The sequence below is a fragment of the Sus scrofa genome, chromosome 2 (genome assembly GCF_054392235.1).
Source record: "Sus scrofa isolate SSC_HxYL_T2T_F1_AM1 chromosome 2, Sscrofa_HxYL_maternal_Yorkshire_Landrace_v2.0, whole genome shotgun sequence".
Lineage (NCBI taxonomy): Eukaryota > Metazoa > Chordata > Mammalia > Artiodactyla > Suidae > Sus > Sus scrofa.
The window spans coordinates 14,749,963-14,775,764 of record NC_139384.1 but is presented as its reverse complement, the minus strand read 5'-3'; the positions used below and the strand labels follow the sequence as shown (position 1 = coordinate 14,775,764).

At 36.8% G+C, this 25,802-nt stretch overlaps 3 protein-coding genes across 3 annotated transcripts; all 3 read left to right on the top strand.

Annotated features, from left to right (window-relative positions):
- The first annotated feature begins 1,099 nt into the window (after positions 1 to 1,099).
- On the top strand, positions 1,100 to 24,238 carry LOC146405152 (olfactory receptor 8K3-like). The gene is made up of 3 exons (XM_085015164.1): positions 1,100 to 1,153; positions 12,842 to 13,110; positions 21,034 to 24,238. Exon 3 carries the CDS (start codon positions 21,185 to 21,187, stop codon positions 22,124 to 22,126), a length of 942 nt encoding a protein of 313 aa, XP_084871290.1. The 5' UTR covers positions 1,100 to 1,153; positions 12,842 to 13,110; positions 21,034 to 21,184; the 3' UTR covers positions 22,127 to 24,238.
- On the top strand, positions 4,324 to 5,286 carry LOC100520881 (olfactory receptor 8K3-like). The gene has a single exon (XM_085011639.1). The coding sequence runs from the start codon at positions 4,324 to 4,326 to the stop codon at positions 5,284 to 5,286; it is 963 nt and encodes a 320-aa protein (XP_084867765.1).
- LOC146405153 (olfactory receptor 8K3-like) lies at positions 12,865 to 13,806 on the top strand. The gene has a single exon (XM_085015163.1). It carries the CDS (start codon positions 12,865 to 12,867, stop codon positions 13,804 to 13,806), a length of 942 nt encoding a protein of 313 aa, XP_084871289.1.
- Positions 24,239 to 25,802: the final 1,564 nt, after the last annotated feature.

Below are 25,802 nucleotides of genomic sequence, written 5' to 3'. Positions count from 1 at the left end.
GGACTTCCCATTGTGGTGCAGCAGAAATGAATCTGACTAGGAACCATGAGGTTGCAGGTTCGATCCCTGGCCTTGATCAGTGGGTTAAGGACCTGGCATTGCCATGAGCTGTGGTGTAGTTTGCAGATGCAGCTCATATCTGGCATTGCTGTGGCTGTGGCAAAGGCTGGAGGCTACAGCTCTGATTAGACCCCTAGCCTGGGAACCTCCATGTGCTGTGGGTTCAGCCCTAAAAAGACAAAAAAAAAAAAGAACAAAAAAAAAAAGAACAAAAAAAAAAGTAACTGTATTGTCATTCATTTGTGGAGGCCATTGTAGAACTAGAGGAATACTGACATGATTTTCTATAGATAAAATATAATTCATTAATAATTAATATAAAATACAATAATTAAAGGTTTGCACTGTAGAAGTTGATACTGAAGTCTTGAGTAGAAGGGCAAGAAAATGAAGCAGAAATTCTATATTTCAGTCTGGAGGCAGATATTTCTTCCCTCATGGGATCTTGGTATTTGGTCTTTACAAGCTTTGACCGCTTAGATAAGGCCCACCTACATTCTTCTGGAGGAAGAATAGACCTTCTGTGCGGAAGATCTATTGATTCCAGTATTAATGGAATCTAAAAAAAAAAATCCACAATAACATCTGTATTGATGTTTGACTAAAGGGCTGGGCACTATATCCTAGTCCAGCAGAAAAAGAATTTAATCAGAAAAGTGGTGAAACAAAAATAAATTAATAAAGAGTAAATGTAGGGGAATTCTCTTGTACAGTGGATTAAGGATCTGGCATTGTCACTGCAGTGGCTCTGGTTACTGCTGTGGTGTAGGTTCAAACTCTGGCCTGGGAAATTCTGCATGCTGTGGGCACAGACTAAAAGAAAGAAAAAGAAAAATACAGATATTAAAAAAGAAAAAAAGAGCAAAAGGTAGGAATCCAATACATCTCACCAGCTGGTAAAATAAATTGCTCTGTAATATTAATAAACACACTCCCTCCCTTGCATTCTGTTAAGATTTCAATGCTTCAGAGACAATAAAAAAAAATTGCTTGGTGTCTCCTCAGGGAGTCTCCGAAGGTGGAAGAAAATACATAAATTGTTCTCACTACATCTGAAGCATATGGAGAAGCCAAGACAGAGGTTTCAGTACAGGTAAGTAGATAGTGTATTTCATGCGGTGCCATATTTTAACAATATCCAAATAATTTTGAAGATATTAGCAAGATAACACATTTATTCTATGAGAAATATGAGGATTTCTGATTCACCTTCATGCACATCCTGCTATTGATAATGCTTAAGAACAGAACTGCTTCTCTTTTCCTTCAGATTAATTGTTTGAATTATTTCACAAACACAATGAGCATCTTTGAATTGTCAGTGGCATATTTTCATGCAGTATTTATGTTTCATATAAATGCTTAATCATTTGAATAAGATAGGACAAAACTGCAAGACAAGAAAGGCTAACTAAAGAGTTAGGAATATTAAAAAATATGCCAGAATTATGAAGCTGCAGGTGGTCAGTTTCTAGTCTGGTGATTTTCCAAATCCTTAGTCAGTTAGCAGCTCTAGTCTGTTCTTATTACCTTCCCCAAAATATTGTCTATTTAAATCAGAATAAAATTGCAATTTTGTTCTGATCTCTCGCTGAGCAAAAAAACAAAAGTTTCTATCTAGCAGGGGGATGCGAATTTTTAGAGGCTTAAAGACTTTTAAGTTCCCAGTGTTATGGTGAAGGTACCATGTACAGCAGGTTCAATTTCCAGTGGGATCGGGTAGAACACATATATAATTGCCTTAAAGAGTATAGTTTTAAAAATAATGATCAGAGAAACAACACAGAGAGTAAACTGAAAAAGTAATTTGATGTCTTCCAAACAACTCTGAAGCTGGTAAGAAAAAGCTCTTCAATCCCTCCTTTTCTTACAGGAAAATCAGCACTTTGCAAGGTAATTTCACTTCTGTTAGCCTTTCATCATTGTACCTAAACAAGATTTTATCACTTATTCTACTCACGAAAAATATATTTTTCCTAATTGTAGTTCAATACTTCTGATATAAGAAAGGCATGAACATGTGATCTATGTAAGACATCAGAAACTCACTTTTTAAGCAAAATATTTTGTGAGACAAATGTAGATTTCCTGTAAACACATATGTATTTTAATGATATAAATGTTGCACTTTTCTATTTGCTTTCTTCGAACTCAGAGACTCCTGACACTGCTATTTTCCTTGTAATAAGGATAAATTTAAATTCCATTAAACAGTTTTTTAAACAAGCATTAGTAGAACTATTTTTTTTTTTTTTTTGGTCTTTTTTGAGGGCCACACCCAAGGCATATGGATGTTCTCAGGCTAGGGCTCAAATTTAAGCAGCAGCCGCTGGCCTATGCCACAGCCACAGCAGCAGGATCCAAGCTGTGCCTGCAATCTACACTGCTCACTGCAACCCAGATCCTTAACCTTCTGAGCGAGGCCAGGGATCGAACCCTCGTCCTCACGGACACTAGTTGGATTCATTAACCCCTGAGCCATGACGGGAACTCCCAAAACTTTTTAAACCACTAATTCATTAACCTTAGCCTGCCATCCTTATTCTATTGTGGTATTACATGATTTGTTTATTTGTTGAAGTGACTGATTTTGGGAGCTATTCACATACATCTTTATTTCATTGCATTTCTGTATTTTTGTAAGTCTACATTAAATGCGGCTATCATAGTATGGAAGGGTTCTTTGTGGCTTAATGTGCAGACTTAACATCCCAGAATCGTGTATATTTCTATATATAATTTATATTTTATTTTCCCAGAATGCTATTGCGTAATGTAATGATTTTAAAATTTTCTTTTTCTGTAGAGCATCTCTTTACACAAAGAAAATGTTTATGAGACTTCATTCCATAAAGCCAATTGCAGTTACATCACTTTCTCTCATTTTGCTCAATTTCCTTATACTAGCTTAGGTCCCTCCACGACAAAATATACCTTACATGTTACAAAGTACTTAGTAAATGTCAATCTTAATGAAAATGCACTTGGAGAAGAGAAAATACTTTAAGTCTGAGGTAATTAAATATTGCCTATTTTTAAACTAACTTAAAGCTAGGGTACCTTGATGGTCCCAGTTGTAGAAATGAGTCATGGTGGGGGCCCAGGGGGTCTGTAACCTGGATAACACAGTAATCAATCTATTCAGAAGTTAAGTTACACAAAAGGAATGCATATATGTACACATGAAAAGATGATCCATTTCAAGTAGCACATTGTCTTCACTGAGAAATTAAAAATAAGCATATATAAAATTTTCTATGCATTTGATATTTGAGAGATATTTTCAGGGACATATATATATGTATACATATATATGCTTAATTCTCTTTATCTTCCCAATAATCCTGCAAAAAATGGTTGATTTTGCCAATATGTTTAAAGAGATTATCATAACTTGCCTTTGTCCTAAGTACTCCTTTGCATATATAAAAAGTATAGTTATAGGAGATATTATATCAACCTATGTACTTTTCATAGGATATTTCCCTGTGTAAAGACAAATTTGGTGTACTATGATCTGTTAAAATTTCATTTATTTATACCTCTGTCCAATATGGTTCAAGTGCATTCATTCTTTCATGCGGTACTACCTACAGACACAAGGGCTTTCAGATGAGTGTGTTTTAACACAGGGGCTTCTAAATGTTCCTACACATGATTGGAATTTGGATTTTAATTTTTATGATGTAACTAGCATGTGCATTATGAGATTTTTAATTTTCTAAATTTTATTATGTGATTCTCATTTTATAAAAGAGGATAGAATAGTGTACTTCACCTACAAAACAACATTTACAATTAAAGACACTATTTTTAGACATGTTTCCTTCATTGACATTTTTATTAACCCATATCTATATCTGCATATATTTTAATCAGAGTTTGCAAATCTTGGCCATTTGGTTTTGAAGCTGTATAATTCTTTGTAGTTGGGAGTTGTCCTAATAAATTATAATCACCCGCCTCACCGGACTCTAACCTCCTCCAGCGGTGACAACCGAAAGGCCTCAAAACATAATTGAATACTCTTTAGGGGATTAATCTTCCCCAGTGGAAAGCTACAACTCTCTCTCTTTCCCAAATATATTTTTATCTCTCTTTTTTATTTCTATATGTTTATGTTTTATTTACAGGAGATGGTGAATTTTTTTCATTGTGCTTAAAAATACATTTAGATTTGTATATTTTTTGTCAGCTGGTTTTATACACGATGCCATTGACTATGCTGATGGTATCTTTAACCAGGTTTCCTGATAAATCTGGATGGGAAAACACAACGGAACGGTGCTGAGCGATTTCATCCTCCTGGGAATCACAGATCGCCCCGAGCTGCAGGCTCCACTATTTGGGCTGTTCCTGCTCATCTACGTGATCTCGGTGGTGGGCAACTTGGGCATGGTCATCCTCACCAAGGTGGATGCCAGGCTCCAAACCCCCATGTACTTCTTTCTCAGACACCTGTCTCTCACAGATTTTGGTTATTCCACAACTGTAGGACCCAAGATGTTAGTAAGTTTTGTCGTGGATGAAAATAAAATCTCCTATTATTTTTGTGCCACACAGCTGGCTTTCTTCATCATGTTCTTTATCAGTGAACTTTTCATTCTGTCGGCAATGGCCTATGACCGCTATGTGGCCATCTGTCACCCTCTGCTCTACACTGTCATAATGTCACCAAGGTTATGTCGTGTACTAGTGGTGATCCCTTATATCTATAGTGTCATTTTGTCTTCTCTGACCATCCTAAAAATTTTCACTTCATTGTTCTGTGACTCTAACGTCATTAGGCATTTCTACTGCAGCAGTCTGTCCTTGATAGCTTTGCTATGCTCAGACACACAGGAAATTCAACTGATAATTCTGACGTTTTCTACTTTTAATCTGGTGTCCTCTCTTCTGATAGTCCTTGTGTCCTACATTCTGATCCTCGTCATCATCCTTAGGATGAACTCTGCAGAAAGCAGGAACAAGGCTTTCTCCACCTGTGGCTCTCACCTGACAGTGATAACTGTATTCTATGGGACTCTCTTCTTTATGTATGTGCAGCCCAAGTCCAGTGAGTCCTTTGATACTGATCAAGTGGCCTCTTTATTTTATACTCTGGTAATACCCATGCTGAATCCTATGATCTACAGTTTAAGAAACAAAGAGGTGAAAAATGCTGTATGTAGAACGTGGAATATGTGTGCAAATGTTCTGCTTAAAATTCCCTGGAGGATACACTAACGATCAATACCATATTTGCCAAGCTTATTGTAACTAACATTGTTTTAGCCTTGTACAGTCTGCCTGGGGTGGACAAGTATCAATGTGACATTAACAAAGAAACAAAGAAATATACGCACTATTTTCAAGTCAAAATTGATCATCAACAGATTGCTAATTCAACCTCATACTTCAGATGTTAACGTATTTACTTTCAGGCCCAAATTAGGTGTCATTCCCACATGCAGTCAAAAGTGCCCAGTTTTTATGTCTTCTACAATAAACATTTATTTCCATAAAGCCAGAGACTCTGCTGATTACATTCACAATTTCATGTATGTCTTCTAGCACAGTGAAAGGCACAAAAAACTGCCTGATATATATTATGTAAATAGATTCATTCAAGGAAATAAACATATATTATTAAGTTTAACAACCCAAATTCCTCTCTTTTTAAGACTAACAGAAAATACAGACAATAGGCAAATAAAAATTGGGCTCTAAAGTATGATATTATTGAGAACTATGATAATATAATTGAGCATTATCAAACAGACACTCACCAAAAAAGTCCAATTAAATTTACATGAGGTACGTAAGCAATTCAAAGAAAGAGTGCCCATTTAACAAACTGTGCTAGAACAATTAATTGGTTGTCCACAGGGAAAGAAAGAAGGAAGAAAGAAAGAGGAAAGAAAGAAAGAGAACGAAAGAAGAAGAGAGGAGAGAGGGAAGGAGGGAGTAAGGAAGGAAGAAAGATTAGAATATTGAACTAAAATTAGTATAAAAATTAACTCACAATAAACCATGACAAATATAAAATATAAAACTCTAACATTTTCGAGCAAAACATAACAGAAAATTCACCTAAAGACCTAAAACTAGGTGAAAAGACCATCGATATGACATAAAAAAAGATTCATAAAAATAAAAAAATTGTTAAATAGGAATTTTTTATTATTTATTTATTTATTGTTTGTTTGTTTGTCTCTTTAGGGCTGCACCTGCAGCATATGGAGATTACCAGGCTAAGGGTCAAATCAGAGCTACATCTGCCGGCCTACACTACAGTCACAGTAATACCAGCTGTGAGCCACATCTACAACCTACACCACAGCCCAAGGCAATGCTGGATCCTTAACCCACTGAGCAAGGCCAGGGATCAACCCTGAATCCTCATGGATACTAATCAGATTTGTTTCCTCTGAGCATGATGGGAACTCCCTAAATTAGACTTTAAATGAACTATATGTTTAGACAGTCACCTTAGATAAATGAAGATGATGTTTTGAGCTCATACAATCACCTTTGTACAGAAGTTGATAGAAGCTCTATATGTAATAGGTGAAAGCTGGAAACAACTCAAATATATTTCAAAGAGTGAATAACTGAACAAATTGTATGATCAATATCATGGAATAATAATGAAACATAGTCATAAACGAATGACAAAGCACTAATAATTGATACATGCAAAAACATGATGAACCTCAAGAAAATTACTGTGCAAAAGGTTACAAATGGTATTTCCTCATAAAATGTTTTTCAAAAGATAAAATTATCGGGATGAAAAACAGATTTGTGGTTGAATAGGTTTAAAAATTAAGGATTAAAGAAGGAAAGGGGCTCAGGCTATAACGGAATGTCATAAGAAACATCTGTGGTGATGAAATAGGTTGGTATGTTGACTTTTGTGGTAGTTATACAAATGTTCATGTATGATAAAGTTGCATAATATGATATAAATACACAAAGGCATAGCTGCAGTACTAGTGAAATCTGAACAAAGTCAGTGGATTATATCAGTGTTAATGAGGTGGCTGGGACATTGTAAAATATTTATGTAAGTTGTAACCGCTAGGAAAACTAAATGGGACGCTGGAGCTCTCTGTTCTCTCTTTTGAAATTTCTTATAATTTTATACTTACTTCAACATAAACGTTAAAAAAAATTAAGTCTAGAGCTTCCCAGGAGAGCCTGGGATAAGGAAAGAGTAGAAAGTAACTACTACATAGACGTTAAGACAATTTAGGGGGTGATAGGTTCTTTAGCTAGAAAGTTTTCATTCCTTCTCAGGTGCATATGTACGTTAAAACCTAAAATCTTATGCTTTATATATGCCCAGTTCATTGCAGTCAGTGATACCTCAAAAAGGTGATCGTTTACTACTAAAGAAGCCAAAAATCAAACCAAAAGCAAGGTGGAGATACACCTTACGAAAATAAGATTTAATAAGAGAGAATATTATTTAGGTACCAGTCAGAGAGGTGAAGATTCAGGAAACCTCATATATTACGGGTGAAAAAAAACCAACTTGAAATAGTTCACAAAAGAGTGTTATCTATGTTATTATTAGGAGATCTCACTACTATGTGAGTGGCTGAGCATAGAAATATGTGTAGGAGGAAGTGTAGATTTGTCTATGTCTTTATCTGCACAGGAACACTCGCAGAGGTGGATATGTGCTATGTGTACCATGGAGAATTTGTTCACAGCATATTAATGTGGCAAGGTCAAGGCTTTTCATTGGACTATAGGTGGTAGTGGAGTTAGTGATAGCCGAGGATGGAGAAAAACAAAATATCTACTAAGGAAGAAAAGATCCCTTAATTTTTTAATGTATTTTTGACAGTAATGAATAAAAAAGCAAAAAAAAAAATAGTCACAACGTGGTATATCACAAATAGTGAAACAATTTTACAGCTCAATAATGTACATGAACAGTAAAATATATGCATATAAACATTGCCTTGTTGCAGAATATATCATGTAAGACATACATGAACGACAGTAGAATCTGCGAATGTATCAGAAGAACTGGAGTAGGTGCTGGACCTGATGGGGAACAAATATTGAAACTTAATGAAGGTAAATGTATTGAAAGAGAAATCTGAAATAAAAAGATGATGGTTCTGTGTGAAATGAGAATGAGAAATAGGAGTCACTAATTCCTCACCCAAGAGTTAAAAAAAAGAAACAGAGAAGGAAACAGGATCTTTCCTAGACACAACATATTATTATTTTTGGTGCATTTAAATATTTTCAATAATGCAATAAGACAGATTAAACCCATCTCCATTGTGTCACCCACTTGAGGAGACCATGGCAGAGTTAGAGGATCATTGACAAACTTGTTGTACAGATGAAATATATTAATTCAGATCCCTAGATGGTTATCTTAGACCATATCAGAAGACCAGTCTGTAGGAAACTAATCAGCAGTAAAACTTGGAATGAAACACACACAAGTAAACCTAACTCACTGGTGAATACAATTATTGGACTGCTAATAAACACATCCCTTCCCTTGTTTCTGTGAAGATTTCAATGCTTTGGGGACATTAAGGAAATTGCTTGGTATCTCCTCAGGAGGCCTCAGAGGGTGGAAAATAACCCATAAATAGTTCTCACTGTGCATGTCATGAAGCACATGGGGAAGCTGAGACAGAGGTTTTATGACAGGTAAATGGAATATTTCATGTGGTGCTGTACTGTACCAATATCCAGATGTTTTGGTGATTTTCAATGTAGCACTTATTCTATGACAAAACATAGTAAAACATGAGAATTTCAGGTTCATTTCCATGTGCATCCTGCTATTGGTAATTCATCAACATAACAGGATGGAGTTCCCTGGTGGCTCAGTGGGTTAAGGATCTGGAGCCCTCTCTGCTGTGACACCAGTTGAATGCCTGTCCTGGATGCTGCTGCTGCAGGTGTGGCAAAAAAAAAAAAAAGAGGGAGAACAGAACTGTTTCTCTTTTCTTTCAGATTAATTATTCAAATATTTTCACAAATGCTAATGACTACCTTGGAAACAGCAGTTCCATAATTTAATGTAATATTTGTGTTTTCTATAAATACTTAATCACATGAATAAGAGGGGACAAAATTGAGAGGGAAGAGGCTAACTAAAGAGTCAGGAATAACAAAAGAAAAGTTATGGCAGAATTATGAAGCTGCTGCCCATGGTCAATTTCTTTTTTTTCTTTTTCTTGTCTTTTTGCTATTTCTTGGGCGGCTCTTGCGGCATATGGAGATTCCCAGGCTAGGGTTCCAATCGGAGCTGTAACCACCAGCCTACACTAGAGCCACAGCAACGCAGGATCCGAGCTGCGTCTGCGACCTACACCACAGCTCACAGCAACGCCGGATCGTTAACCCACTGAGCAAGGGCAGGGACCGAACCCGCAACCTTATGGTTCCTAGTTGGATTCGTTAACCACTGCGCCACGACGGGAACTCCCCATGGTCAATTTCTAACTTAACGTCTTTCCAAATTCTTAGCCAGTTAGTGACTTTAAGATCTTCTTATTCCCTTCTCAAAAATATTGTGTACTTAGTGAACATTAAATCAATGTATACATGTGAATTTTTCTCATCTCTTGATGAATGAAAAGGGGGTTTCCATAGTGCACTGAGATGCAAAAAGCAATTTTTGGAGGCTAGGAGACTTTGAGTACCCAGTGTTTTTGGTACAATATATAGCATGTTCTGTGTAATAAACTATGAAAAGTTAACCTAATGCCTTCCTTACAACTCTGAAACCTTTTCTTACATTGGTAAGAAATAGCTCTTCAATCCTCCATTATCTTTCAGAAAAATTACACTTATCAATGTAATTTCTTTTCTACAGCACGGTCGCACTCTTTCATCAGTGCATCCAAACAAGATGTATATCATTCTTCCATTTATTTAAAAGTTCTCTTTAGAGTTCCTGCCGTGGTGCAGTGGGTTAAGAATCTGCCTTCTGTGGCTCAGGTCATTGTGGAGGTGCTGATTTGATCCCCAGCCTGGCCTGGCCTGGCCCAGTGTGTTAAAGGATCTGGCGTTGCCATGGCTGTGGCTCAGATTCAGTCCCTGATCTAGGAACTTCCATTGTGGCCATAAAATGTTTAAAATAAATTGTTTTTCCTAATAGTAGTTCAGTATTACTGACAAGAAATTTATGTACATGAGGACAAGGTAAGATCTCAGAAGCTCACAACCTTATAAATAAGGTTTACGTGAGATGTATTTCCTGTAAACTTATCTATAAGGTAATATGATAAATGCATTTTTTTTTTACTTTCTTAGAACTCAGAGACTCCTGGCATTGCTATTTTTTTCTGCTTATGACCAGTTCTATTTTTTCATTTATTGTTCTCTTTTTAAGTACATAGTAATGCAAAAGTTTAACTACTAATTCTTCACTTTAGCCTAACATCCTCATTCTAGTCTGGTGTAACTGGTGTTGTTTAAATTGATAGCTTATTAGTGATATTCATATATATCTTTATTTCACTGGATTATATTTGCCATCATTAAATGCTGTACCATAGTGTGGAGGAGATCTTTATGGCCTTAATATGCAGACAGACTTAACATTTATATAAGTTAGAGGAAATAAAGATATTATATATAACATATATAGATAACAAATATGTTTCTATATTAAAATATAGAATTATCGGAGTTCCTGTCGTGGCAGAGTGGTTAACGAATCTGACTGGGAACCATGAAGTAGCAGGTTCGATCCCTGGTCTTGCTCAGTGGGTTAAGGATCCAGCATTGCCGAGAGCTCTGGTGTAGGTCGGAGACATGGCTTGGATCCCGTGTGGCTGTGGCTCTGGTGCAGGCCGGCGGCTACAGCTCTGATTAGACCCCTAGCCTGGGAACCTCCATATGCCATGGGAGAGGCCCTAGAAAAGGCAAAAAAGACAAAAATAAAATAAATAAATAAATAAAATTATCTATGGATTTTTATTTTTCTAGTATCCTATTGTCATAGAATGATTTTAAACCTTTTTTTCCTGTAAAATAGAAAATCTCTTTATCCAAAAAAAAAAAAAATGTTTTAAAGACCTTGTTATATAAAACCAATTCCACTGACATATTTTCTCTGAATTTGCTCCATTTTCTTATACTGGCTTAGGTTCCTCCTTGACAAAATATACCTTACCTCTTACACACACTTAGAATATGTCGATTAAAATATAAATAAACTTGGAGGAAGCAAGATGTTACATTTTAGGTAAATACATATTTCATATTTGAGGTAAGACAGAAGATACATTATCCACAAGAACTGCGCAGTGATGATACATCCTGAATTGTCCCAAATCTGAGTCATGTTTCAGGAACCGAGGCCTGTTAGGTGAACATGGCAATCCAGCTACTCATCATGATACCCTGCCAAAAAAATTGTCACACAAGAAGAATTTATCTGTAAAGGTGTGAGGATAATCCATTTTTAGGTAACATGTTTTCTCTACTAAGAAATTAATAACAAAAACCACAGAAAAATCCTAAGTAATTGATATCTGAAGGTATTTCCAGATACCATGAATCCACTGAAAGTTTTAATTCTTGATTATCTTTCCAACAATCCTACGAGAAACAGCTATTTTTGCTGATGTGTATAAAGAGATTAAGACAGCTTACTTTTTCCAAAGTACTCCTTGGTATATACCAAAAATGTAGGTATAACGGAGGTTATATAGACCTAAGTACAGTTATTGGAATGTTCCTTGTATAAAGACAAATAATATCTAATATGATCTGATAGTTCCTTTACTTTGACACTTCGGTCCAATACTAGTCAAATGTGTTAATCATTTCATCCAGTGCTTCCAACAGGAATAAGATCTTTCAAAAAAATAAAAATAAAAACAAGGGCTTTTATTTTAAAGCAAGGGCTTCTAAATGTTTCCATCCACAACTGGAATTTGGATTTTAAAATGTTTATAATGCAGTAAGAACATGAATTATGTCATATTATGGGGTTATAATTTGTAGATTTAATTATTATTACTTAAAAGACAATTAAAAATGTATCTTCACCTGCTAAACAATCTAAAGTTTAGGTAATTTCTTTTCATTTCTGCTATCTTTACCTACCTTTATGTCAGTCTATATACATGGGTAGATATATCAGGGTTTGCCCACCTTAGAGCTTTGGCTTTTGGGCTGTACAATTCTTTCTTGTTCGGAGCTACCCTGGTAGAGCACCATAATTAGCAGCCTTACGGGAATATAACCATTAGAAGGCAGCAGCACCCCTCCTCCAGCGGTGACAACCAAAATGCTTCAAAGCATTATATAATGTTTCCTGGGAGACTAAATTTCCCAATGGAAAAAAGTAAATTTCTCCCATCTCCAACTTTATCTCTGTCTCATTTCTATTTCTATATATGCATGCTTTATTTCCAGAAGGTAGAATTTTTTTTTTTTTTTTTGTATTTTTAGGGCTTCACCTGTGGCATATGGAGGTTCCTAGGCTGAGGTTGAATCGGAGTTGTAGGTGCTGGCCTACACCACAGCCATAGCAACACCAGATCCGAGCCACATCTGTTGACCTACACCACAGTTCACAGCAACACCAGATCCTTAACCCACTGAGCAAGGCCAGGGGTCGAACTTGCTAATGGATGCTAATCAGATTCATTCCCTCTGAGCTATGACGGGAACTCTGGTAGAGTATTTTAATAAAACCTAAAAGGTAAATTTGGATTTATTTTGTTTATACTTATTTTGAATCCTAATACGCTGCCAGAATTTATGCCATATTATTGACTATGCTGATGTCTCTATCCAGAATAGGTTTTCTGATAAGTTTCAATGGAAAAACACAATCGGACAGTGCTGAGTGAATTCATCCTCCTGGGAATCACAGACCGCCCCGAGCTGCAGGCTCTGCTTTTTGGGCTGTTCCTGCTCATCTACGTGATCTCGGTGGTGGGCAACTTGGGCATGGTCATCCTCACCAAGGTGGATGCCAGGCTCCAAACCCCCATGTACTTCTTTCTCAGACACTTGGCTTTTACTGACCTTGGTTATTCAACCACCGTGGGCCCCAAAATGTTGGTAAATTTTGTTGCAGATCAAAATTCAATTTCCTATTATCTTTGTGCCACACAGCTGGCTTTCTTCATCATGTTCATTATCAGTGAGCTTTTCATTCTGGCCGCAATGTCCTATGACCGCTACGTCGCCATCTGTAAGCCTCTGCTCTACACCGTCATCATGTCAGAAACGAGGTGCTGGGTGCTGGTGGCACTCCCTTATCTCTACAGCACATTTGTGTCTCTGCTAATCACCATAAAGCTTTTTAATGTATCCTTCTGCGGCTCTAACATCATCAATCATTTCTACTGTGACAATTTCCCCTTGTTATCTTTGCTTTGCTCGAACACACATGAAATGGAATTTATGATAATGATTTTCTCCGCTTTTAATTTGATTTTCACCCTTGGGGTAGTTCTTGTGTCTTACCTGCTCATCTTTGCAGCCATTCTCAGGATGAACTCTGCCGAAGGTAGGTGGAAGGCTTTTTCTACCTGTGGATCCCACCTGACTGTGGTAACAGTGTTTTATGGGACTTTGACATTTATGTACGTGAAGCCTGAGTCCAGTCATTCCTTTGACACCGATAAAGTGGCTTCCATATTTTATACCCTGGTTATCCCCATGTTGAATCCCTTGATTTATAGCTTGAGAAACAAAGATGTAAAACACGCACTACGGAGGATGTGGAAAAAACTGTGCAATGTTTTTTCTTAGGGGTCTCTGTCACTATGAGTCCTACAAGTTAGGTTAAGAAATTTCCACCTTATTGTGTGTGTTTTCAGAGGAGAAAAATACAAATGTTTGTCACATATTCAGGGAATACCTTACACATGCCAGTCATGCTTCCAAGTGCTATAAATCCATCAGTATAAGAAAAACAGAAAAAAATCTTTATCATCTCCGAAGAAAAGATATGAAACATAAGCAAAATAATTCAGTCAGTTTTTGAGTACACTATAGGGAGTTAGGACACTGTAGCAGCAATGATGGAGCGTGGGTATGCTACATGGGTGTAAGGAAGAATTGTAGGTACAAAATGGGAATTTAAATGACTCTGGTGGTATTTTCACTTTTTAGAATAAACTCTCAAGTATCAGTGTTGTGCTTTGTGTTAGCACATCCATTCTGTTTTTGCCTCCATATTCTTCCATGTGGTGTGTTAAGAGCGAACTTGTCAGTAGTTTCAAGGCGGCTCATTGGAGTGGGACGATTTAAATCCAACATTCATCTGAATTTGCTGAAATATCCCTCTTTCCAATGGGAATCTTAGGGTCTTATTCTTTTCTCCTCACTGCCATTATTTTCACGTACGAGTCCTAGAGGGCCTACGAACTCGACGTCATGGCATTTCAGACACTCAGAAGTTCAGCACAGCATCTAATTCTATCTAAATCACTACATTTGTCTACACTAGTGAGCATATCTATTATGGTAAATTTCTTAAAAACAAAAATGATTATAGTTTTAAAGTAATTCTCTTATTGTATCTATTTGTGTAAAAAGTCTGCTCTAAGATCAATTAGGTTTGTTGCTTCCCTTTCATGTTGCTGACTTTCCTCAAACTCGTGTCATTGAATGTGCTGTATTTTGATTAGAAGCCTCTGTTTCACTGCATTGATTTGATAATTGCTCCTTTAAGAAGTTAAGGGGAAAAAAGTGGAGTTTCCGTCGTGGCTCAGCAGAAACGAACCTGACTAGCATCCATGAGGACTCAGGTTTGATCCATGGCCTCGCTCAGTGGGTTAAGGATCTGGCATTGCCATGAGCTGAGGGGTAGGTCACAGACATGGCTCAGATTCCACATTGCTGTGGCTGGTTGCTGTGGCTGTTGCATACACCAGTGGCTACAGCTCCAATGTGACCCCAGCCTGGGAACTTCCATATGCTGCAGTGCAGCCCTAAAAATATCAAAAAAAAAAAGAGAGAGAGAAGTTAAAGGAGATAATCTCACTATTTGGACAATACTATCTTTCTAGTGAAATTGTAGTGTCATATGTAGAAATTGATGCACATGTTATGGCTTGGACAAACTTCCTCCAAACCCCCATAAATTCCTCTATATTTTGGTTTATTTTTAATATTTTTAACCTTCATGACACTTTAATTTACATCATAGAGGGACTGGACTTGTTTATTTGTCCACAGTCAAGGACTAAATTATTTTTGGCGACTAATATTTGAATCAACAAAAATTTATTGGAATAAAATTTATTGTCATACAAAGATAAATATTATTATTAGTTGATTTTTAATTACTAAAAATAATATATCTAAGTGTGCACTATGCATATATATAAGAAACTTTTTGGTTTTTAAAAAATCATAATGGACAGAGGTACGGAACAATGTTAATATTAGCGGTGGTTGCTGAGATTATAAAAGTGCTTAATTTAATATTTTTACTTATATGTTATTCCCCAAATATATTCAATAAATAATTGTAACTCTTATAATAATGAAGGTAAAAATCTTTAATACTGGATTTGAAAAAAAAAAAAAAAAGCTGTGGCTAAACATAACCGAATATCTCATTTCTAAAATGTCTAAGTGTACCTTAAAATGACAGTCCCTAAAATGATGTACAAAAAGGAAACAGAATGCATTGAGATTTTACTACTGCTTATAATCTATTTCTAGTAGACACACAAGTTATCTAGGAAATTATCTAATTTTCCATGGAACACAAATATTTAAACAAAAGGAATTTATACATAAATGAATCATTTTATAGGATATTTGTTGTTGTTGTTTTTTGCCACACTCTTAACATTGGATGTTGCCAGGCCAGGTATAGAAACCTAGCCACGGAAGTGATAGCACTGGATCCTTAAATGCTAGGTAACCAGGGAATACATTTTGAATGTCAGTAAAATGTAATGCATAATACAATGATGATTTTTAAAAATCAATGGAAATTAGAAAAAGGAAAATGTAAAAGAAATGTTACCAACACTAATATTGTCTTTAAAATAGCACTCCGTGCTTAAATCAGAATAATAAGAAGGGGATTAATTTAAATATAGATAGATAGATACATATTCATGTGTATGGACACTAAGAAACACACTATGTAAAATTCAGATGATCTCAAAAATGAAAAATGAAAAAATCTCATAAAAAATAAAGATGCTCTCGAAAGAAATTTTTATTAAAAATATCTCCATCCCAATATCAGGTCCAGGTGGTTTGACAAATGCTATGTAATGTTTAGGGTAAAAGAAGTAATTGTCATCTTATTCACTTAAAAAGCTAAAAAGAAGGTGCATTTCCAATTTTATTTGGAGAGATTTCTCCTGGCATAAAATGAAGAAGAAAGTATTATAAAATATAGGATTTCTTGTTGTGGCTCAATGGGTCACAAACTTGACCAGTATCCCTGGGTTCAATCCCTGGACTGGGTCAGTGATTTAAGGACCCAACATTGCTCTGAGCTGTGCTGTAGATCTTGGACATGGCTTGGATCCCACATTACTGTGAGGCTGGCAGTTGCTGCTCCAATTCAACCCCTAGCCTAGGAAATTCCGTTTGCCTTGAGTGTGGCCCTAAAAAGCAAAATAAATAAATAAATGAAATAAAAATAAAAATTAAAAAAAAATAAAAATTAAAAAAAAAGAAAAAAAGAAAACAGTCATACCAGTCAATATATATTCCAAAATTTTAAACGAAATTCTAACAAATCGAATCTGGCAATATATAAAAACAGTAATGCACAGATGAGGGCCTGCAAACCTAGTGAAATCTGAATCAAGTCAGGGGATTGTTATCAATGTTAATTTCACGGCTGTGATACCCTGCTGTATTAATGCACGTTGTTACCTTTGTTACCACTAGAAAAAGGAAGTGAGACACAAGAGCTCTCTGGGCTTTTTTTTTTTTTTTTTTTTTTTTTTTGCTCTTTTGCTCTTTAGGGCTGCACCTGAAGCACGTGGAAGTTCCCAGTTTAGGGGTCAAATTGGAGCTATAGCTGCTGGCCTACACCACAGCCACAGCAACACCAGATTTGAGTCACGTCTGTGACCTACAGCACAGCTCATGGCAATGCCAGATCCTTAACTGACTAAGCGAGGCCAAGGATCAGACCAGCATCTTCATGGATACTAGTCAAGTTCATAGCCCCCTGAGCCACAATGGGAACTCCCTGGGCTTATTTTTTTGAAACTCCTTGTAATTCTACAATTACTTCAACATAAAATGTTAAAACAAAACAAAAAATCTCAAGTGTAAGGCTGCCTGAGCCAGTGCAGTGTAAGAAAAAGTGGAATGGAGGTACTGTGTTGACACACAGGAACTTTAGAGGTGAGTATATCTTTATTACCTAGATCTTTTTCACTGTTTTACAGAAGTATACATGTTGAAAAATCACCAAGTTTAACACTTAACATATATGCAGTATATTTTATTCAATGATGCCTCAATGAAGAGTTTTACTTCTTACTAAACATGCCAAGAATCAAACCATAAACAAAGGGAAAATTCAGTAACAGATACACACATCTTATAGTAATAATTAACAATAAAGAACATAGTTTAAGCACCTGTCGTAGAGGTGAAGATCCAGGAAACCTCTGAAATATTTTAAAAAATGAATGGACATATTTTACCTGTTTTTATCAAGGCCACTCATGGCTGTGTGAACATGTAATCATGTGAATATGTACAGTTCTGAGCATAGATGTATCTTCATTAATATCCACACAGGAACATACACAGGGGATGTACATGATGTGTGTCTCATGGAGAATTTGTCCACAGCATGTAAAGGTTGTAGGCTCAACCTTTAATTGCACTATATGTTGTGGTAGTGTTAGTGATAGCTGATGTTGGAGAAAAACAAAGTATCTACAAATAAAGAAAAAGATCCATTTCTTTTTTTTTTTTTTTTTTTTTTTTTTTTTGTCTTTTTGCCATTTCTTGGGCCACTGCCACAGCATATGGAGGTTCCCAGGCTAGGGGTCTAATCGGAGCTGTAGCCGCCAGCCTACGCCAGAACCACAGCAACGCGGGATCCGAGCCGCGTCTGCAACCTACACCACAGCTCACAGCAACTCCGGATCGTTAACCCACTGAGCAAGGGCAGGGATTGAACCCGCAACCTCATGGCTCCTAGTCGGATTCGTTAACCACTGCGCCACAAGGGGAACTCCAGATCCATGTTTTTAATGTATTTTTGAGTACAATGAAGAAAGAAGCAAAAATAAAATGTCACAATGTGGATATACCACCAAAAACTGCTAAATGACATTCAACAATGCATATTTACAGCTCAATAACATATATGCCTGGTAAAACCGATGCCCACAACATAATACATTGTTGCAGAGTCTATTGATCCTACAGGGTACATGAGAATATTTGCCAGGGCACGGAGACGAATTGGAAAGGGTATTGGATACGCTGGGAAAACAAGACATAGTGAACTGTAACGAAGGCCAATAAAATGAAAGAAAAGCCCTCAACAGACAGATGGCAACTATTCAGTATGAACTGAGAATGAGAAATAGGTGTCACTCATTCCTTGCCTTAGAGCTAAAAAATGAAGGGAAGAAGCAACATCTTACATACACACAATATTATCTTAGTTCATTTAAATATTTTAGGCAAACCAATAGGACAGTGATTGAACCCATCTCCATTGTGTCAGACACGTGAGGAACCATTGCAGAGCTAGAGGAATACTGATAGGCCTGTTATGTGGACAAACTATATTAATCCAGACACCTAAATGGTCGAATTAGTGTACAACAGAGAAAAAATATATATGGGGGTAGAGAGAGAGAGATTTTAAGAAAATATGTTATGTGATTGTGGGAGCTGGCAAGGCAGAAATCTGTGGAGCAGGCTGGCGAACAGCCAGACTTGATGATGCTGTCTGAATTACAGTTGTGGGAAATTCAGCAGGATTTCTTTGCAGCAATCTGGAAGCACGCTTTTTTTTTTTACATTGGGCTTCACCAGTCTTTACTATGGATTGAATGAGGCCTACCCACATTCTGGAGGGAAATCAGCTCTACTCAAAGTCTCCTGATGTGAAGGGTAATGGGATCTAAAAAAGGATACCCTCACAGCTATATCTTGGCTGATGTTTGAGCAAACAATTGGCAGCATAGTCTGGCCACATAAACTCACAAAAAGAAATATCAGAGTCAGGGAAAAAGAAAGTTCATCAAGAGTAAAAAGGAGAAATGTAACACACAAAACCCAAATATGTTGAACTCACTGGGCAACACAAATTGTTCTGGGCTACTAATAAACACACCCCCCCCTTTGCATGCAGTGATGCTTTCAAATGCTTCATGGACAATTAGGAAATTCCTTGGCATCTCTTCAGGGAGCGTCTCAGAGGGTGGAAGGGATCCATAAATGGTTCTCACTCTGTGTGTCATGAAGCACATGAGGAGACTAGACAGAGGTTTCATGACAGGTAAACAGACAACTCCATGTGGTGCTGTATTTTACCAACAGCCAGATACTTTTAATATTAGCAATCAGCATGTTTGTCCTATGACAGAGCACCACAGCATCTGAGGATTTCGGATCATTTCTGCCTACGTCCTGCCTTTGACAATGCCTGAGCAGAAGGGAACTGCTCCCCTTTTCTTTGAGACCAATTGTCCAAGTATTTTCACAGACACAATGAGCATCTTTGAAATGTCAGTGTCGTATAGTTTATGTAATATTTATATTTTGTATAAATGCTTAATCTTTTTTTCTTTTTGGTCTTTTTAGGGCCACACCTGCAACATATGGAGGTTCCCAGGCCAGGGGTTAAATCAGAGCTGCAGTTGCTGGTCTACACCACAGCCACAGCAACAGGGGATCTGAGCTGCATTTGCAACCCACACCACAGTTCATGGCAACGCTGGATCCTTAACCCACTGAGCAAGACCAGGAATGGAACATGCATCCTCATGGATGCTAATCAGATTCGTTTCCACTGAGCCATGATGGGAACTCCCAAAATGCTTAATCTTATGTATAAGTAAGTTACAGCTACGGGACAAGAAAGACTAGCAGAAGAGTCAGGAACAAAAAATAACAATTATGGCAGAATTATGAAGCTGCAGGTGTTTGGTTTCTAATCTTATATCCTTCCAAATTTTTAGTCAGTTATTTACTCTTGGCTCATAGGAAGAGTTCTCTAGGATCTCTAGGCTCTTTAGTTCCACCTCAAAAATATTCTAATAATGCAGATTTAAAACAAACTATAAAGGCATTTATTTTTCCATCTGAAATTTTGATGAGTGGAAAATCTTTCCACCTTAACTGATTGAAAAACAATTTTTGGTGGTCAGGAAACTTTTAAGTACCCAGTTTTATGGTTATGGTACAAATTAGAGCATGTTCAGATTCCAGTGGAATCTGAAGTAAACACATACAATTTTCCCAAAATGTATACCTTAAAACATAATAATCAGGTAATCAACACAGATAGTAAACTATGAAAAAGTAATCTGATGCTGGCCCTATTTGTCTTAAGTTGGGAAGAGAAAGCTCTTAAGTCTTCTCATTTTGTGATGAAATCAGTACTTATCAATAGAAACCCTTTCATCACTGCATGTACACAAGACATATTGCTTCTTATACCTTTGATTTAAAATGTTTTTCATAAGAGTTTTTCAGTATTTCAAACATAGAAAGATAAGGACATGGGGCAAAATATCAGAAGCTTATAATTTTATAAGCAACATTTTATGTGAGATAAATGTGTATTTCCTATAAATGCACACACACACACACAGTTTAATGCTATAAATATTGTATTTTTCTATTTGCTTGATTAGCTCAACAAAAGATTCCTGACACAGGTATTTTCCTTGCAACCAGGTTCAATTCTTTCTCTCTTCCATCCTCTTTCTTTCTTTCTCTCTCTCTCTCTCTCTCGCATCACTAATTCTCTATTATCTATCGATTGATTATTGTTATTTATGCTTCTTGTTGCAGGTGGACTTATTTTAAAAGACTCTGAATTGGAAATTTGGATGTATCCTATTTGTTCTAGTTTTGAGTACTAAAACACTACCAAAGGACATCACATGACAGCTATTGACTCTGCTGGTATCTTTATCCGGAATTGGTTTTCTGATAAACCTGGATGGAAAAACACAACGGAACAGTGCTGAGTGAATTCATCCTCCTGGGAATCACAGATCGCCCTGAGCTGCAGGCTCCACTATTTGGGCTGCTCCTGCTCATCTACGTGATCTCGGTGGTGGGCAACTTGGGCATGGTCATCCTCACCAAGGTGGATGCCAGGCTCCAAACACCCATGTACTTCTTTCTCAGACACCTGTCTCTCACCGATCTGGGGTATTCAACCACCGTGGGACCCAAGATGTTAGAAAGTTTTGTTGTTGCTCAAAATACAATCTCCTATTATTTTTGTGCCACCCAGGGAGCTTTCTACATTATGTTTATTGTTAGTGAGTTTTTCATTCTATCAGCAATGTCCTATGACCGCTATGTGGCCATTTGTCACCCTCTGCTCTACACCATCATGATGTCCCAAAGGGTTTGTCACATGCTGGTGGGGTTGCCCTATCTCTATAGCACATCTGTGTCTCTTCTCATCACTGTCAAGATATTCAGCTCATCCTTCTGTGGCTACAATGTTGTCAGTCATTTCTACTGTGACTGTCTTTCCTTGTTGTCTCTGCTCTGCTCTAATACACATGACATTGAAATGATTATTCTGGTTTTCTCAATTTTTCACTTGATTTTGTCATTTCTGATCATTCTTGTGTCCTACTTCCTCATCCTTGTGGCCATTTTCAGAATGAACTCTGCTGGAGGCAGGTACAAGGCTTTGTCCACTTGTGGATCCCACCTGACAGTGTCCACAGTGTTTTATGGGACTTTACTGTTTATGTATTTGCAGCCCAAGTCCCGTCATTCCTTTGACAGTGATAAAGTGACCTCCATATTTTATACCCTCATTATCCCCATGTTAAATCCTTTTATCTACAGCCTGAGGAACAAAGATGTAAAATATGCTCTTCGTAACGTATGGGAAAAAATAAGCCATATGGTGTCATAGGTTAGTTTTACTCTGCGGTTCCTTTGAATTACATCATGAAAGGCAAACTTGTTAGGTGTCCCCTCAAAGGAAAAGGAAAGATAAATGAATCCAACCTGTATTTAGAGAATGATATCCATGTATCAGCCATATTACTAAGTGCTCTAAATACATTAGTTAATGAACAGTAAATTTATTTTTCTCCCTAGGGGGAGATGAATGATAGATATAACAATTAGAGCATTTTTAGTATAATAGAATGTGTTAGGGGAACTGCAGACTATAACATAGGAAAAGAGTGTGTGTATACTGTGTGAGAGTGAAAATCAAGACAGACAGGAAATTCAAATGACCCTTGTGCTCTTCTCAACTACTAGCATAAACTTTCTAGATTCCATGTATTTATGTTTATGCGCTAATGTTTTTCTGTAAACACATTCTTTCGGTTTTACTTTCAAATGTTTCTACGGGGTGTGTTAAATCACACTTGATTGTGGTTGCAAGGAGGCTTAGTGTATTCTGTTAATTTGAAGGAATCAGTGGTCAGAATTTGCTCAAATGTCTCCATTCTACTTGAGACTCTTTGCATCCTGCTCCTCAGTGTCATTAGTGTCACCTATGAGCCTCAGAGAGCCTATTAAGTCAACATACTTGGCACCTGCTCGGCACAGTTCAACACAGCAACTAATTTTTTCTAAATCACTCTACTTGCCTGTAACAATGGCTCCATCAATTGAGTTAAGCTTCTTGTGATTTGACATAGAAGCTTCCTGGTTTTAACTTATTTTTCCAACCACCTTGACCTTTTTACTACCTGCTTATTTTTGTTTAATGCCTTATCACATTTCCTTATCTCTCGGAGAAACAGTAATGATTCTTGTCTAAAAGTCATGTTTCTGTTATTTTTGTCTTCTTTCATATGAGGTCTACTCTGCTAAATTAGGATGTTGTTTTCACTTTCATTCGGATAATTTTCCACAAATTTTGTTCAGATGTGTATGTATGATTTTTAAAAATTTTTTATCGAGGTATACTTGACTTACAATATTGTGCCAATCTCTGCCGTACAACAAAGTGACCCAGGCAGGCACACATATACATTCTTTTTCTCATTTCATCTTCTATCATGTTCTATCACAAAAGATTTAATATACTTCCTTGTGCTGTACAGTAGGACCTCATTCCTTATCCTTTCTAAATGCAATAGTTTGTAGCTGATCACCCCAAACTCTCAGTCCATCCAATGTCTTCCCCTCTCCCCTTTGGTACCCACATGTCTGTTTTCTATGATGGAGAGTCTGTTTCCGATTTGTAGAGAGGCTTGTCTGTGCCTTATTTTAGATTCCACACATAAGTGATATCCTATGATATTTGTCATTCTCTTTCTGACTTCCTTCACTTGGTATGAGACTCTCTAGTTGCATTGACATTGCTGCAAACGGCACTACTTTGTTCTTTTTAATGGCTGAGTAGTATTCCAATGTATACATATGCAACATCTTCTTAATCCATTTTTCTGTAGAGGGACATTTAGGTTTTTCCATTACTTGGCTCCCGTGAATAATGCTTCTGTGAACATAGGGGGTACGTTTATCTTTTCAATTATAGTTTTTTCCAGATATACGTCCAGGAGTGGAATTGTTGGATCACATGGTAGTTCTGTATTTAGTATTCTGAGAAACCTCCACACTGTTTTCCATTCCTACCAAGAGTGTAGGAGGGTTCTCTTTTCTCTACACCCTCTCCAGTATTTGATGTATACATCTTATTGTAATAATTAACAAGAGAGAACATAATTTAGGCACCTGTCATAGAGGTGAAGATGCAGGAAACCTATTAAATATTTAACAAAATGAATTGATATGTTTTATTTATTCTTATCAAGAGAACTCATGGCTGTGTGAGCATGTAATCATGGGAAGATGTACAGCTGTGAGCATAGATGTATCTTTATCAATATCCACATAGGAACATGCACATGGGTATATGATGTGTGTATCATGGAGAATTTGTTCACAGCATTTAATGGTTTTAAGCTCAAGGCTTTTACTTGGCCTCTATGTTGTAGTAGTGTTAGTGATAGCTGAGGTTGGAGAAAAACAAAATATATACAAATAAAGAAATGACCTATGATATTTTTAATGTATTTTTCAGTGTAATAAAAAAAGAAGCAAAAAGGAAAAGTTACAACATGGATACACTACAAATAATTACTAAATGATATTTAATGATGCATGTTTACAACTGGGTAACATATTTGTCTAGTGAAACATATGCCAAAAAAAAATTACATTGTTGCAGAGTCTATTGATTCTATTGGGTATATCAAAATATGTGTCAAGTGGACCAGAAGAATTGGAGAGGGTGTTGGGCATGATGGGAGATCAAGTAATACTGAAATGTAATGAAGGAAAATATAAGGAAAGAGAAGCCCTCAACCAGACAGATGGTGACTCGTCAGCATGAACTGAAAACTAATTCCTTTCCTTTGAGTTAAAAAAAGAATGAATGAAGCAGCATCTTACATATACACCACTTATTATTCTAGTTCATTTAAGTATTTTAATTAATGCAATAGGAGAATGATTCAACACATTTCCATTCTGTCATGCACTTCAGGAGACCACTGCACAACTAGCGGAACACTGACAGACCTATATGGATAAAGTATATTAAACCAGATCCTTATATGGCTGTATTACCGTACAACAGAGAATCTATATATACATGGAGAGAGGAGAGAGAGAGATTTTAATAAATTTACATAATGTGGGGGCTGGCAAGGCAGAAATCTGTGGAGGAGCCTGGCGAACAGCAAGACTTGATGATGATGCCATCTGAATTACAGTGGTGGAAAACTCAGGCAGAATTTCTTTGAGGCAATCTGGAAGCACACTTTGTTTTACATTGGGGTTCACCAGTCTTTACTATGGATTGAAAGAGGCCCACCCACATTCTGGAGGGAAATCAGCTCTACTCAAAGTCTCCTGATCTGAAGGGTAATGGGATCTAAAAAAGCATATCCTCACAGCTACATCATGACTTATGTTTGAGCAAACAATTGGCAGCATAGTCTAGCCACATAAACCCTCAAAAGAAGCATCAAGTCAGGGGAAAAAGAAAGTTAATCAAGAGTAAAAAGTAGAAATGAAAGTAAAAAAACAAAAAACATTTATTTTTGGTGTGAAATTCAAGTAAAAAAAAAGAAAAAAGTAGAAATGTAATACACAAAACCCATATGTCCAATTCAGTGGGCAACACAAATTGTTCTGGAATACTAATAAACACACACCCCCCCTTTGCATGCAGTGACGCTTTCAAATGCTTCATGGACAATTAGGAAATTCCTTGGCATCTCTTCAGGGAGCGTCTCAGAGGGTGGAAGGGATCCATAAATGGTTCTCACTCTGTGTGTCATGAAGCACATGAGGAGACTAGACAGAGGTTTCATGACAGGTAAACAGACAACTCCATGTGGTGCTATATTTTACCAACAGCCAGATACTTTTTAATATTAGCAGTTAGCATGTTTGTCCTATGACAGAGCACCACAGCATATGAGGATTTCGGATCATTTCTGCCTACATCCTGCCTTTGATAATGCATGAGCAGAAGGGAACTGCTCCCCTTTTCTTTGAGACCAATTGTCCAAGTATTTTCACAGACACAATGAGCATCTTTGAAATGTCAGTGTCGT